The sequence below is a fragment of the Malaclemys terrapin genome, chromosome 13 (genome assembly GCF_027887155.1).
Source record: "Malaclemys terrapin pileata isolate rMalTer1 chromosome 13, rMalTer1.hap1, whole genome shotgun sequence".
Taxonomy (NCBI): Eukaryota; Metazoa; Chordata; order Testudines; family Emydidae; genus Malaclemys; species Malaclemys terrapin.
The window spans coordinates 41,531,822-41,547,059 of record NC_071517.1 but is presented as its reverse complement, the minus strand read 5'-3'; the positions used below and the strand labels follow the sequence as shown (position 1 = coordinate 41,547,059).

At 52.4% G+C, this 15,238-nt stretch overlaps 3 protein-coding genes across 3 annotated transcripts in view; 1 reads left to right on the top strand and 2 right to left on the bottom strand.

Annotated features, from left to right (window-relative positions):
- LOC128847386 (zinc finger protein 850-like) overlaps positions 1 to 1,195 on the bottom strand; it is a 127,538-nt gene extending 126,343 nt beyond the window's left edge. Inside the window, exon 1 of the mRNA XM_054046777.1 lies at positions 977 to 1,195. The gene's annotated coding sequence lies outside the window, so the exon portion shown is untranslated. The remainder of the gene's footprint in view (positions 1 to 976) is intronic.
- LOC128847528 (zinc finger protein 34-like) overlaps positions 1 to 15,238 on the top strand; it is a 152,298-nt gene that overhangs the window by 100,682 nt on the left and 36,378 nt on the right. The window lies entirely within an intron of this gene.
- Positions 5,371 to 13,931, bottom strand: LOC128847507 (zinc finger protein 436-like). The gene is made up of 5 exons (XM_054046985.1): positions 13,852 to 13,931; positions 11,578 to 11,665; positions 11,046 to 11,172; positions 9,611 to 9,724; positions 5,371 to 9,297 (listed from the first exon to the last, which is right to left on the bottom strand). Exons 2-5 carry the CDS (start codon positions 11,632 to 11,634, stop codon positions 7,310 to 7,312), a joined length of 2,286 nt encoding a protein of 761 aa, XP_053902960.1. The 5' UTR covers positions 11,635 to 11,665; positions 13,852 to 13,931; the 3' UTR covers positions 5,371 to 7,309.

The following is a 15,238-nucleotide window of genomic DNA, read 5'->3' as shown; positions in this document are numbered from 1 at the left end:
TCTCCCAGATCAAATATACTGATCCACTGTAACTTGCTGTAGAAAAAGTAGGATAAAATTGAGCAAGAAATGCTTCCCGGTGGATTTTAGGACTGGAATTGCTATTTTCAACAGCCATTGCCTTTTTTTTTTAGTTTAATTTGTTTGAAAGGAAGACAGTGATATCGCATTGGCAAATTCCCCATAGAAACTAAGAGTGGAACAAAGGAATAATAAAGGCACCTCAACTTTTCCTCATTTATGTAGGACAGTCTTATAATATGCATCCAGATATCCTCCAATCACACAAGCTGAAAATGGTTCCACTTTACTGCAGTTCTGTAACCATATGGGAACCAATCCTGTCTGTGTTCTGTGCACATCCAAAATTGCTGAATGACCCGCCCTGGGAGCAAGTTACCAGTGACCCAGGGCTGGGGCGGAAGAAGGGTGCAGGTGGATGGAGGGAAGAGCCCAGGGCTGGGGCAGCAAGGGGTGTGTGGGTGGGCGGGCACTGGTGGGGGGGAGAGCCCAGATCTGGGGTGGCAGGGGGTGTGGATGGGGCGTAGACCCCAGGGCTGGGGCAGCAGAAGGGTGCAGGGGGGGAGCCCAGGGCTCTGTGGTGGGGGCAGCCACATTTTTTTTCCTTGGGGTGGCAAAAAACCTAGAGCCGGCCCTGCACTGACCACACGAGCACAGGTGCGTCTGACAATAACACACTGGGAGCAGGGTGTGGGTGTGGGGCGATGGGTTTTTACCTCTGTCCACTGCCAGTCTCCACACACACACCCTTTCCCTCGCAGTGCCCCCCACTCACATCTTTCCCCATTCCAGCCACGCTCCTCTCCACCCCACAATCCCCTCGATCCCTCCATCTTCCCTTCAGTGCACCCCAGCCCCCATCACAGCCTGCCCCCCGCATCGCCAGCACCCTCCTCCTGCTCCATCCTCCCCCTGCAGCCCGGGGGTGACGGGGGCGGGGGCGGGTCCTTCTCACCTTCCCTCCGAGCGGGGCCCCCTGGGGCAGGGGCCGGGCCGGGAAGGGGCCTGGCCGGGCTGGGGGCTCTGCCCTGGGAGAGGCTCCTGGGGAGCAGCGGGAAGGGCCCTGCTGGAGATTCCCCTCTCCCGGCTGCAGCCCGGGCTCCGGGCTCCCAGCACCAGCCGCCGGGGCTCGGGGATCTCGCCAGGAGCCTGGAGCCAGAGTCCCCGCAGCGGCTGCGAGTCACTTCGTGCTGCCGGGACTGAGCCCAGCGATCGCTCCCCCCAGAGCCGCCTCCCAGCAGCTCCTGGGTCCTAGCGATCAACCCACCGCGCTGCAGCATCTCTGTGTCCGGCTCCTGTTCCACTCACAGGCTCTAAGATCAGAAGGGCCCATCATGAGCATCTAGCCCAGGGATTCTCACGACCAAATTTGGTGGCCTCAGAGTGTGGCCAGCAACTCTTACTAGTGGCTGCTCTGACACTTTCCCCTATAATCCTAACTAACTTTACGAGAAACCAATAAATATGCAGAGGTAAGTGGGGGAAATGGTCTTACTATTGTGGGGAACTTTTCTGGCTTATACACCACCCTGATTGTATGAAATAGCAAAAGGAGCTGAGTCCTCGCTCCCACTCCCTTTACCTGGAGACCTGACTGACCTCCAGGACTCCCCTCCCACTCCGGTGTCTGAAACCCTGACAAGGCTGGCCCCAAGTTTCCTGCAGGGTCTTCATCCCCAATTTTGTTGTGATCACTCAGGACAGAGGCTAGGGTGTTGTATCCCCACTCTGGGGTCCTCTCTTCACTCCGGACGCATCCCTGATGTCGCTATTCAGCATTGCATAGAGTTCAGAACAAATACGATTTATTAAACAGCAAGTAATAAAAAAAATTAAGGAAAAAATGGGAAAGAGGAATAGAAAACATGATGTCATCCCACGCTGCCCAGGGTCCCCCCTCGCTCTCCCCAGTTGCTCACCACACCCAGCTCCAGACTGCTCCAGACCCAGCTTCCCTCTGCATCAGTGCTTCTACTCCTCTGCCTCCAACCCAGCTCTGGCTGCTCCTCTACCCTTAGCTCTGCCCTTCTCTGGCAGGCAGCTCCAGCTCACACAGAGAATTGGCACCTGACTCCTTCATTGGCCTGCCAGCCCTGTCAACGAGGTTGACCTAGTGCCTTGGCCTCTCTCCATTCGCCCTGGGGACTAGTCTCAGGGTTTTCATTTCTCATTGGCCCTTCCTGACTTTTGGTACTGGGAGAAACCAACCAAAACCCCCCCACTAAGTTTCAGTAAGGGGCCAACAGTCATGGGGTCAGGCAACTTCATGGTGTGTGTGAGCTCCAAAGCATCCTTCAGGTGAATTATAAATGTCTTTGTTTACCCCTTTCTTCCTGTTGGTGATGGACGGCCCAATAAGGGTTTTCTAACACCCACAGTCGGTACTTTGTCATCTCTGAGGAGTTTGAGTGGGACAATCCCCAGAACTATGACATATTTCTGTAACAAAAACTTTGACATATGTCTGGGTCTTTATGGACAGATCCTCGTCTTTGAGCCTGCTGAGCGGGTTTTGCCATAACAGCAAATGTCCGGGGGTGTTTGCAGAGCACAAGGGCTGAAGCTCAGAAACATCCCTGATTAGTCACCTTCCCAACTATCCAATTGCCCTGCATCCATAGCTGATTGATTGCTGCCAGATCCCACCCACCCAGGCCCAGACTCCCAGAGTTAATCCCTTACCGCTCTCCAAAATTGCAGTTTCAAAAAGTTCAATGAATACAAGACTGTTGGAGGCAGAACAGATCTGGAGAAGGAAGAGTCTGGAGACAAATGTGAGAAGAGAGGGAAATATGCTTTTCTGTTAAAATATTATGTTTTCTGTTGAAGAAACAAATCCAGAATACTGAACGTTGTTGTTTTAGTTAAATAAAAGAATTTAAATGTCAGTCTGGTGATGTTCTCCTCCTAATACAGCATGGCAAGAAAATCCTCCAACTATTAATGATTAACCTCTTGAATTGGAGATAGTTCACTCCTAATGACTTCATAAATATCTGCTTCAATTACCTTTGGTAATGAAATAACCAAACAAACATTCATTGTCTGATATAGCTGTAAAACTCATCTGAAAAGTTTTCAAAATAAATCACTGTTTAAAAATGTATAGTGTGTACCTTCTAAAAATGAAACCTACATCTATCTCTGGGTTGTGAACGGGGCCGGTGGAATCATTTAGGCCATGTAGGCGGTAGCCTAGTGTGCTAGGATTTGGGGGGCACCATTTTCTTCAGCATCAACCACGGCGGACGCATCTTCAGCAGCCCCAGTCGCCACCGGCATTTAGGTGGAGGGAGCTGGGGCAGTGGAGAGCGGGGAGGGCCGCCTGCAGCAAGCGGGGTGGGGCGGCACGCAGGGGAACTCCCCGCCCCAGCTCACCCCTGCCCCACCTCCTCCCCGAGCACGCTGTGGCTCCTTCACTTCTCCTGCCTCCCAGGCTTGTGGAGCCTAAGCTGATTGGCCCTGCAAGCCTGGGAGGCGGGAGAAGTGAAGCAGGCACGGTGGGCTCAGGGAGGAGGTGGAGCAGGGGTGAGCTGCTTCACTTCTCCCCTGTCCCAGGCTTGTGGCGCCAATCAGCTTAGGCACTGCAAGCCTGGGAGGCGGGAGAACTGAAGTGGCGACGGTGTGCTCGGGGAGGAGGTGGGGCAGGGGTGAGCTGGGGTGGGGGGGTGCCTCAGGGTGGGGAGCCTCAGGGCGGAGCTGCTGTGCGGGGAGCCTCAGGGTGGGGAGCCTCAGGGCGGAGCTGCTGTGCGGGGAGCCTCAGGGCGGGGAGCCTCAGGGCGGAGCTGCTGTGTGGGGAGCCTCAGGGTGGAAGGGGAGAGCTGCAGGGAGGGGGGGCGTTCCAGGGTGGGGGCTCAGGGACGGGGGGGCACAAAGTGGAAGTTTCACATAGTGCGCAAAACATCCTTCCACCGGCCCTGGTTGTGAAGAATATGTATTAAGGTTATAACAACCAACAAGAATACATTTTTACGTAGAACACCATGATTAAATTGAGTCTTCCTGACTAGTGATTTAAATCATATCCACCCTGCTGCTTCCCTGTGTGAACAACAAACCCCCCCACGCTCTGCTCACACACAGCCACCAGCCTTCAAAGTCACTCCTGGCTGCACTGCACTGAGTGCGACCAGCCAGACACTCAGGAATGTACCAAACGACACAGCAACATCAGCCAGTTCTCTATTCCCAGACTTGCACCCCGGGAATGTGCATCTTGGACTGCTCAGTCTGTCCACTGCGCTGGACAAACTCAGTAATTAGTGGGTTGCCCCCATAAAGGGGCCGGATTAGGCCACAACCTTGTTCTCTCCAGTCAAATCCCCCAAACACTTCAATGAAAACACACAGGTCCAGACAAAACACTAAAACCAGTTTAGAAACTGGAGCAAGGGGGTTTTCAGGGATTACAAGGGAGAAAGATGTTAAAGGTCAGAAACGGTTAAAACTATAAATTTAAAACATGCATTTTAAATCCTAAATTATACCAAACTAAGGAAAATGAGAAGCAAGCAGGTTTTCGCATCCCACCCGCTGTTGCAGGCAGTTCACAATTCTTAAACCCAAGCTGGATTTCCTTCCAGCCTTGATCCACCCTCCCCAGTCCAAGGCCCCTGTTGCCATTCAAGCCATCTTGTTGCCTTCTGTAAAGATGGGGAAGGAGAGGTAAAAATGGAGGCAATTCTCCCTTGTGCTTTTATACCACTCTCCTCTTTGAGGTTCATCCCCCAGCCGGGGGGCAGGCGACAATCAGTCTGTGGCCTAGGTGAGCATCCAGCCGTCCTTCTGGTGAATTGTAACTCTCCTGTTCCCAGCTCCACAGCTGGTGAATGGCCGGCTGAGCAATTACTGGCCACGTAGCACCTAGCTGGTCTGCAGGTGCCATTGTCTAGGAGGAGCTTGTCTGTGGGCATTTTCCAGCTTTTCATTATGTAACAAACATACAGCAAACTCTCAGAGCTCCATGGACAGTGCTGATAGATATATTTTAATGGGACACTAATATTCAGCAGGTGATGGCTTTTCCTATGATACCGCACAAGACATACTTTGGGAAAGATTTATCATTTTGTAAACATGGTGCCCATAAGAGTGTAGACCAGTGGTTCTGAGATGTGTTTCATTGCCGCCCTCTCCCACTTGGTGTCGGTGGTCATTTACGCCCCCACCCTCAAAAGCAAATATATCACCACCCAGCTCTAAAGGCAGAGTAGTTGCTGGCAATGTGCACAGCTCTGAAGACCTCCAATAGCAGCACAGAAGTTAGGGTGGCCACGTGAAAAATAATATTCATCAATATCGCTGTTCACAACACTTATCACCCCATTGCCACTCTTACTTCTGTGATGCTGCACCTGGGTTTGAGAGCCTGAGCATTGATCCACAACTCCCAGCTAGGCCTGTTCCTTCTTCATGAGCCCCAGCCAACTGGGGCCGACAGCCAGTGCTCTTTAAAAAACAAACAAACAACCCACACTGTTCACGCCTCCCCTGACTCATTCCTGTGCCTTCATTGGGAGGCTCTGCCCACATTTGGAGAATTGCTAGTGTAGAGAGTCACCGTGGGGATTGGTAGCCAAGAAGGTAACACCAGCTCCTTTCCGACTCCGGGATCCCCAGAGAGAATGTCCGAGCAGGTGAGAGGAACAGATCCGATTAACATTAACCTTGTAAAACACATTTTGGTGATTTCAGCTATAAACATTCCCTCCATCCTTCAGCCCCTACCCCCAGCGAATTCAATGAGACTGAGCTAGAATAGGGCAGGTGGCACGGGCGACGGTTATAATGGCTGAATTATTGATCCCTGAAATAACAGAATACAGGAACCCTTTGGATAGCTAAACATAGACTACTACAGTTACCCCTCTTAGAATCATAGAATATCAGGTTTGGAAGGGAACTCCGGAGGTCATCTAGTCCAACCCCTGCTTAAAGCAGGACCAATCCCCAACTAAATCATCCCAGCCAGGGCTTTGTCAAGCCTGACCCTAAAAACCTCTAAGGAAGGAGATTCCACCACCTCCCTAGATAACCCATTCCAAGGCTTCACCACCCTCCTAATGAAATAGTGTTTCCTCATATCCAACCTAAACTTTCCCCACTGCAACTGGAGACCATTACTCCTTTTTCTGTCATCTGGTACCACTGAGAAGAGTCTAGATCCATCCTCTTTGGAAGCCCCTTTCAGGTAGTTGAAAGCTGCTACCAAATCCCCCATCATTCTTCTCTTCTATAGAGTGAACAATCCCCGTTCTTTCAGCCTCTCCTTCTAAGTCATGTGCTCCAGCCCCCTAATCATTTTTGTTGCCCTCCGCTGGACTCTTTCCAATTTTTCCACATCCTTCTTGTAGTTTGGGGCCCAAACTGGACACAGTACTCCAGATGAGGCCTCACCAATGTTGAATAGAAGGGAACGATCACGTCCCTCGATCTGCTGGCAACGCCCCTACTTGTACAGCCTAAAATGCCGTTAGCCTTCTCGGCAACAAAGGCACACTGTTAATATATCCAGTTTCTCATCCACCGTAAACCCTTAGTCCTTTTCTGCAGAACTGCTATCTAGCCATTCGGTCCCTAGTCTGTAGCAGTGAATGGGATTCTTTCATCCTAAGTGCAGGACTCTCCACTTGTCCTTGTTGAACCTCATCAGATTTATTTTGGCCCAATCCTCTAATTTGTCTATGTCCCTCTGTATCATATCCCCACCCTCCAGCGTATCTACCACTCCTCCCAGTTTAGTGTCATCTGCAAACTTGCTGAGGGTGCAGTCCACGTCATCCTCCAGATCATTATTGAAGATACTGAACAAAACTGGCCCCAGGACCAACCCCTGGGACACACACTTGATACCGGCTGCCAACTAAACATGGAGCCATTGATCACTACCCATTGAACCCGATGATCTAGCCAGCTTTCTATCCACTTTATGGTCCATTCATCCAGCCCATACTTCTTTAACTTGCTGGCAAGAATACTTTAGGAGATCATATCAGATGTTTTGCTAAAATCAAGGAATAACACATCCACTGCTCTCCCCTCATCCACAGAACCAGTTATCTCGTCATAGAAGGCAATTAGGTTACTCAGACATGATTTGCCCTCTTCTTCCAACTCTTTAAAAATACACATTTACATTTCAAACTCTAGCTTATCTAAGGTCGACACACTGTTAAAATCTCTCTCTAAATGTTGACCCTGAGTCAATTACATACAAGTTGCTTAACCCTTTTTTGCCATGAGTCACAGAAGTTTAGATCCTGTGTGGATTCTTCCATGTTTAATGAGACTAGACCTCTATATGAAACTTTTCCCGCAGTCCAAGCACCTCTGGATTCTCTCCTGTGTGGATTGACTGATGTTGAACAAGGTGTGACATCTTTATAAAACTTTTCCCACAGTCCAAGCACTTGTGGGGTCTCTCTCCTGTGTGTAATGCCTGATGTTTAACAAGGTCTGACCTTTGTACGTAACCTTTCCCACAGTCCAAGCACTTGTGGGCTCTTGCTCCTCTGTAGATTGCCTGATGTTGAACAAGGTTTGACCTCTCTGTGAAACTTTTCCCATAATCCAAGCACTTGTGGGGTCTCTCTCCTGTGTGTAATGCCTGATGTTTAACAAGCTGTAACCTTCTTATGAAACTTTTCTCACAGTCCAAGCATTTGTGGGGTCTCTCTCCTGTGTGTAATGCCTGATGTTTAACAAGGTTTGACCTCTCTGTGAAACTTTTCCCACAGTCCAAGCACTTGTGAGGTCTCTCTCCTGTGTGGATTGCCTGATGTTTAACAATGTCGGACCTTTGTATGAAACTTTTCCCACAGTCTAAGCAGTTGTGAGGTCTGTGTCCTGCGTGGATTGCCTGATGGCGAACTAGTTGTGAGCTTGTTATGAAACTTTTCTCACAGTCCAAGCACTTGTGGGGTCTCTCTCCTGTGTGTAATGCCTGATGATAAACAAGGAGTGACCTTCTTATGAAACTTCTCCCACAGACCAAGCACTTGTGGGGTCTCTCTCCTGTGTGGATTGCCTGATGTTGAACAAGGTGTGACCTCTGTATGAAAATTTTCCCACAGTCAAAGCACTTGTGGGGTCTTTCTTCTGTGTGGATTGCCTGATGTCGAACAAGGTGTGCCCTCTGTATGAAACTTTTCCCACAGTCCAAGCACTTGTGGGGTCTCTCTCCTGTATGGATTGCCTGATGTTGAACAAGGTCTGACCTTCTTTTGAAACTTTTCCCACAGTCCAAGCACTTGTGGGGTCTCTCTCCTGTGTGGATTGCTTGATGATGAACTAGGTGTGACTTTCTTATGAAACTTTTCCCACAGTCCAAGCACTTGTGGGGTCTCTCTCCTGTGTGGATTGCCTGATGTGTAACAAGGTTTGACTTTCTTATGAAACTTTTCCCACAGTCCAAGCACTTCTGGGGTCTTTTTCCTGTGTGGATTGCCTGATGTTTAACAAGGTCTGACCTTTGTATGAAACTTTTCCCACAGTCCAAGCACTTGTGGGGTCTCTCTCCTGTGTGGATTGCCTGATGTTGAACAAGGTCTGACCTTCTTTTGAAACTTTTCCCACAGTCCAAGCACTTGTGGGGTCTTTCTCCTGTGTGGATTGCCTGATGACGAACTAGGTGTGACCTCTGTATGAAACTTTTCCCACAGTCCAAGCACTTGTGGGGTCTCTCTCCTGTGTGGATTGCCTGATGTTTAACAAGGTTTGACTTTCTTATGAAACTTTTCCCACAGTCCAAGCACTTATGGGGTCTCTCCCTTGTGTGGCTTAACTGATGTCTGGTTATTTCTGTGTTCGAAATGAAACATTTCCCCCACTTGAGAGATTGAGAGGGTCTCTCTCCAGTGTGGCTTCTCCCATGGTTATTAAGATCTGAGAGCTTATTGAAGCTTTCCCCATGGTCCAAGCATTGAGGGGGTTTCTCTCCAGTGTAGATTGTCTGATGTTTCACAAGCTGTGATGTCACAATGAATTCTTTCCCACACTGAGGGTAGTGTCCGGGTGTCTCTTCCTTGGGATTTGTCTGCTGCTCTCTGGGATCCTTGTCTCCCCCTGCACCGTTAATAGATTCATCCACTCTCTTCCCTGCGTGGTTTTCCAGAAGCCTCTCTGACCTGTGCCACTTTCCCCAGCCTTCTTCCTGCTCCAAGCACTGGGAAAAATTCCCTTCACCTCTTCCCACAAAGGTCCCCTGTAGTTCCACTTCCCCGGTAACTTCCTCATGATGATTCTCCTCCTCATTCTCACTCCCTCGCTCAGCGCCTGCTGGGAGAGACACAATCCAGACAGGAGTCATTGTGCAGGGGAGAAAGAAGAAGAGCACCAAGCGAAAACCCAACACAAACACTGAGCAATTGGACTCCGCCTTCAAATCCCACCCAAACACTCACAGGGAAGGAAAGCTGGGAAGAAAACTCCTGCAGCTAATAGGCAGATTGGAATGGCGTGAGCTATATCTGATGACTGCAGCCCTGTCCTGGCTGAGATGAGGAAGAACTGAGGGCGCTTACTCACACCATATTTTGGGATTCTCAACTTCTTCTTTCATTCCCTAGATTGTTTCTGTGTCAGTCCTCACCTGTATGGGTGCATCTAGGAAGCCTTCTTTCATTGCAGTCCCAGAGATCGGGCACCCACGGCTCTTCCCCTCGTTCCAGCCAGGAGATGAGCTCAGGTTTGGGAATGGGAAATCCTGTGCAGAGAGTGAAATCAGACCAGATCAGGGTGCGTGGAGCATTGGTGGAGTATCTGTCAGAAAGGACATTCCGTGAGTGGAACCTGTCCCTGCGCTCTGCTGGAGGAACGTGGAATGCAATAGGATGGGGAAACGGTCACTGAGCCCCCTTGTGCAGAGGAAGTTGTCTGGGGAGGTGAGTTGAATTATTACTACACCCTCACTAGGCGTTCCCAGGATCTGTGCACTCTGGGGGCCTTGCTGACTCACACACAGCTCTGGACTTAAACCCCTGCCTCTTTCTAAACCTGCAGAGCCCAGAGCCCTCCTCATGGCTGGAGCTATTCCCAAGGAGGGAGGTGAACAGGGATTGTGTGTGCAGCCGAGAAAGAAAGCAGACAGGACAATGCTGGATTTATGCCCCTTTGAAAGCTGGAGGGGTGGGGATGGTTTAACTTGTCCATTGGGTTTTGACACCCATGACCCACTGGAGAGGGCACAGAGATGCAAGTCTCTCTCACACAGCAGCTGTGCATTATGGAACCACTTGCATATGATCTAACTGACATGGGAAGAACATGACCAGATTCAGACATGAAGACCCCACTGCTTCTAGTTAGGCTGACCAGACATCCCATATTATCAGGACAGTCCTGATTTTAGGGTATTTGTCTCGTGTCCCGACCTTATATCGGCCGGGACGCACTATTTCCCGATATCGGGGGACTGTCTGTTGGAGGATGCCAGCCGGCACCACTCACCTCTTCTTCCTGGGCCTGGGGAAGTGCAACTGAACTCCTGGTGCTTGCCTGCCGGCCGGCAGGAGCCTACAGAGTGCTGCAGTCCCACTCCCCAGGCACGCACGGAGGCTGCGTGCTGCAGGGGCGGGGCTTTTAGGCGCCGGCAGCCGGCAGAGAGCCCACCCGCCCCCGGCCCCCTTGACCCGACCCGAGCGACCTTAGGAGCCAGAGGGACGGGACCTGCCTGCTGGATGCTTCCTGGGAGCCGTTCCAGGTAAGGCTAGCACTGCTGGGACTCACCTGGCCCCCTGACGGGTCCCTCTGGCTGGGGGAGGGGCTCTGCGTGCTGCCCCCTCCCTCCCTGAGGGGGGAGGTGGAGACGGAACAGAGGCAAGCTGGTGTGGCGGGTGGGTGGGGCGTGGAGCTGCCGGTGGGTTCTCAGCTCCCATCAATTTTTCCTGTGCTCTGGTGGTTTTTTGAGTTTTGCTTCACCGCCGGCTTGTTTTGGGGTTTTTTTTGCTCCCCCCTGCATCCCAATATTTCTCCTCTCTCATCTAGTCACCCTACTTCTAGTATCTGAGGGAACGGGAATCCCTTACCCAGTGAGGTCACTGTCTCATAGTTCTCCTGCATGACATCCCTGTAGAGGGCTCTCTGAGCGGGTTCCAGCAGAGCCCCCTGCCCCTGGGTGAAATACACAGCCACCTCCTCGAAGGTCACCAGCATCTGAAACACCAAAAGTCCCCCACTCAGCACCTGCTGCTCCAGCCACAATCCCACTAGTCACGAGGGAGGAAGGATAAAGAAATGGAAGTTCTGGGAGGGTCAGAGTAGCAGAATCCCACCCCCACCCTGCTCAGAGCAGCCAGGAGGCTTCAGGGGGTGGGAGAAGGTGACAGCTCCTTGTCCTCCCCAGCACACGGAGCAGGGCAGGGTCTTCTCATTTCCCACACGCCTGCCAGCCACAGGCTGATATGGGAAGCAGAGCTCTGAGCCAAGGACAGGGACAGGAAACCCGACAGTCCCATTTCCCCTCCCCCGTCACAAATGGGCCCACTCAGAAAATCAGCAGGTTTATCACACCCTCTCTCCTCCCTGCCCCTGCCCAAGACCTCCCTGAAAATCCCCTACCTGAGCTGGCTCCATCACAGACATTTCCCTTCCCTGTCTCCTGGAAGACGGGCCCATCTGGAGCAAAAGGTGGATGTGATTCCTCAGCCTGTCGGAGCAAGAGGGGCAATGGGGGAGGTTACAGAAGGGGCTTCAGTCCATGTCACACCCCAGTTCCCCCCCAGACTCTTCAGACCCTCCCAGTAACAGTATCTCTGAGCCAAATGCTAGAAAAAAAGCAGAACTAAAGGGGCCACTTTGGGGGATTTCCCCACACTGCCGTGTAAACTCCTCTCCCTTAGGAGCAGCAGGAGCCCTCTGGTGGCATCACCTAAAGAATGAGCTGCCCTGGACTCCCCCAGCAGCCCCCAGGGACAGGCAGGCAGAGGCTGATCCCATTGGCCCATCCACACTCCCAGCCTGCCCAAAGCAGCAGTGACTCCGGTGTGGCTGAGATGTGAATCCTGCCCAGAAATCAGACCAGGGCCCTGGGCGACCCCAAAACTCATGAAACACAGACCCAGGGGCGGCTCTAGGCACCAGCAAAGCAAGCACCTGCTTGGGGCAGCCCATTTGCAGGGGCAGCAGCGGGCAATGATCCAGCCTGGGAGCTGAGAGCCAACAGGGGGCCCTGGGAGCTGTTGTTCCTTGGTTAGTTCCCTGCCTATAGAGCCAGCCCTAGAGAAGGGAAAGAACTACATTTCCCAGCATTCCCTTGACTGCTATTAACAGGAAAGGGAGGGGGAGGGAGTATGGTAGCAGAGACCTCATGCTGCAGCTTGCTGTGAGTTGAAAGGGGTGGCCCTGTGAACGGGGAACAAGTGTGCCCAAGGAGTAGAAGGCTTTGGCCCAGATATCCCCTTCAGAAGACTTCCCCAGACTGGATTAGGGATCCTGGTGTGACCTCACCTTGCAGCCCCCAAAGAAGGAATTGGGTGGACTAAATGGACAGTGCACCTCTCTATCTGAAGCCTCGTAAGGGAGGTACGTGGATCCCACTAGAATTTAAAATGAAAAGTAAGGGAGGGGAGGCTCTGCTAGAGGACCTGGGCAGCTTTAGATACAGTATCAGGCCCGTAGGAGGATTTCCACTTCTGAGCCATGGAAGCAGAAATTGACTTTTCCTTTCCAAATTTAGCTAATATTCAGAAAGGGAATCTAGCACCTGCCTTCCAGATTTGAACACCTCAACATTCAGGAGTGCTCAAACTCAATTTGGGCAGCTGTTACTTCATTTCTCCCAAATCTAATATACTGATCCACTGTAACTTGCTGTAGAAAAAGTAGGATAAAATTGAGCAAGAAATGCTTCCCAGTGGTTATTAGGACTGGAATTGCTATTTTCAACAGCCATTGCCTTTTTTTTTAGTTTTATTTGTGTGAAAGGAAGACAGTGATATCGCATTGGCAAATTCCCCATAGAAACAAAGAGTGGAACAAAAGAATAATAAAGGCACCTCAACTTTTCCTCATTGATGGAGGACAGGCTTATAATATACATCCAGATATCCTCCAATCACACAAGCTGAAAATGGTTCCACTTTACTGCAGTTCTGTAACCATATGGGAACCAATCCTGTCTGTGTTCTGTGCACATCCAAAATTCCTGCTGAATGACCCACCCTGGGAGCAAGTTACCAGTGACCCAAGGCTGGGGCGGAAGGAGGGTGCAGGTGGAGGGGCGGGGAGAACCCAGGGCTGGGATGGCAGGGGGTGCGGATGGGGGAGGAGAGCCCAGAGCTCGGGCCGCACGTGGTGAGGGGGGAGAGCCCCGGGCTGGGGTGGCAGTGGGTGCGGGTGGGTGGGAGAGCCCAAGGCTGGGGCGGCGGGGGGGTACGGGTCAGGGGAGACCAAGAGCTGGGGCGGCATGGGGTGCAGTTGGGGGAGGAGAGCCCAGGGCTGGGGCAGCAGAAGGAGCTCTGGGGTGGGGGCAGCCACATTTTTTTTCGCTTGGGGCTGCAAAAAACCTAGAGCTGGCCCTGCACAGACCCAACCAGCACGTGTGCGTCTGACAATAACACACTGGGAGCAGGGTGTGGTGTGGGGGGCTGGGTTTTTGCCGCTGTCCACCGCCAGTCTCCCCCCACACACCCTTCCCTCGCAGTGCCCCCCACTCACATCTTTCCCCATTCCAGCCTCGCTCCCCTCCACCCCACAATCCCCTCGATCCCTCCATCTTCCCTTCAGTGCATCCCAGCCCCCATCACAGCCTGCCCCCCGCATCGCCAGCACCCACCTCCTGTGCCCTCCTCCCTCTGCAGCCCGGGGGTGACGGGGGGGGCGGGTCTCTCTCACCTTCCCTCCGAGCGGGGCCCCCTGGGGCAGGGGCCGGGCCGGGAAGGGGCCTGGCCGGGCTGGGGGCTCTGCCCTGGGAGAGGCTCCTGGGGAGCAGCGGGAAGGGCCCTGCTGGAGATTCCCCTCTCCCGGCTGCAGCCCGGGCTCCGGGCTCCCAGCACCAGCCGCCGGGGCTCGGGGATCTCGCCAGGAGCCTGGAGCCAGAGTCCCCGCAGCGGCTGCGAGTCACTTCCTGCTGCCGGGCCTGAGCCCAGCGATCGCTGCCCCCAGAGCCGCCTCCCAGCTGCTCCTGGGTCCTAGCGATCAACCCACCGCGCTGCAGCATCTCTGTGTCCAGCTCCTGTTCCACTCACAGGCTCTAAGGTCAGAAGGGCCCATCATGAGCAATTAGCCCAGGGATTCTCACGACCAAATTTGGTGGCCTCAGAGTGTGGCCAGCAACTCTCACTGGTGGCCGCTCTGACACTTTCCAATATAATCCTAACTAACTTTACGAGAAACCAATAAATATTCACAGAGGTAAGTGGCAGGAACGGTCACCCCAGCACCCCTAACTCTACATCCCCTGTCAACTGCCACCCCACCATTCTACATGCACTGGTGTCACATGCATTTCAACGGCACAATATTCAGCAGATCATGAGTTTTCCAATGATCCCTCACCAGGCACACTTTGCACACAAAATATCATAACCATACACAAGTGGTGAACATGGGGTGCAGAGGTTATCACAAGAGGGATCTGTGTGGGGCGAGTGGGGCAAAGAAACTGTCTGTCATCCCAATGCAGGACAGGGTGGGACATGGGGAGGGCGGGACCTGCTGGCTATCGAGGGCTGTGAAGGCAGGCACGGAGAGGAGCCCCTCTGCAGGCTTGGCCCAGGTCCACCGGAGTTGCTGGGGAGAGGAAACCATCCCTCACTAGGATTTCAACGATTTCCACCCCACCATCGAGCTCAGCCTGGACCAGTCCACACAATAGATCCTGGACACCACAACAAATAAGTGATGGTCACATAAACACCACCCTATACCAGAAACCTACTGACCGCTATACTTACCTACCTGCCTCCAGCTTCCATCCAGACCTTGGGATGCAGGCCAGTCCTTGCTTACAGACAGCCCCCAATGTGAAGCAAATACTCACCAGCAACTACACACCACACCACAGAAACACTAACCCAGGAACCAATCGCTGCAACAAACCCCGTTGCCAACTCTGTCCCCATATCTACTCTAGCGTCACCATCATAAGACCCAACCATATCAGGCACACTATCAGGGACACATTCAGGTGCACATCTACTAACGTAATATATGCCATCATGTGCCAGCAATGCCCCTCTGCCATGTACATTGGCCAAACCGGACATTCTCTACGTAAAAG

Excerpts from the sequence above, each read along its gene's own strand:
- LOC128847507 (XM_054046985.1), bottom strand. The coding sequence starts at position 11,634 with ATGGGCCCGTCTTCCAGGAGACAGGGAAGGGAAATGTCTGTGATGGAG. Across the intron at positions 11,173-11,577 it reads CTGTGATGGAGCCAGCTCAG|ATGCTGGTGACCTTCGAGGA; the intron begins GTAGGGGATTTT and ends TTGGTGTTTCAG. Across the intron at positions 9,725-11,045 it reads TGAGACAGTGACCTCACTGG|GATTTCCCATTCCCAAACCT; the intron begins GTAAGGGATTCC and ends CTCTCTGCACAG.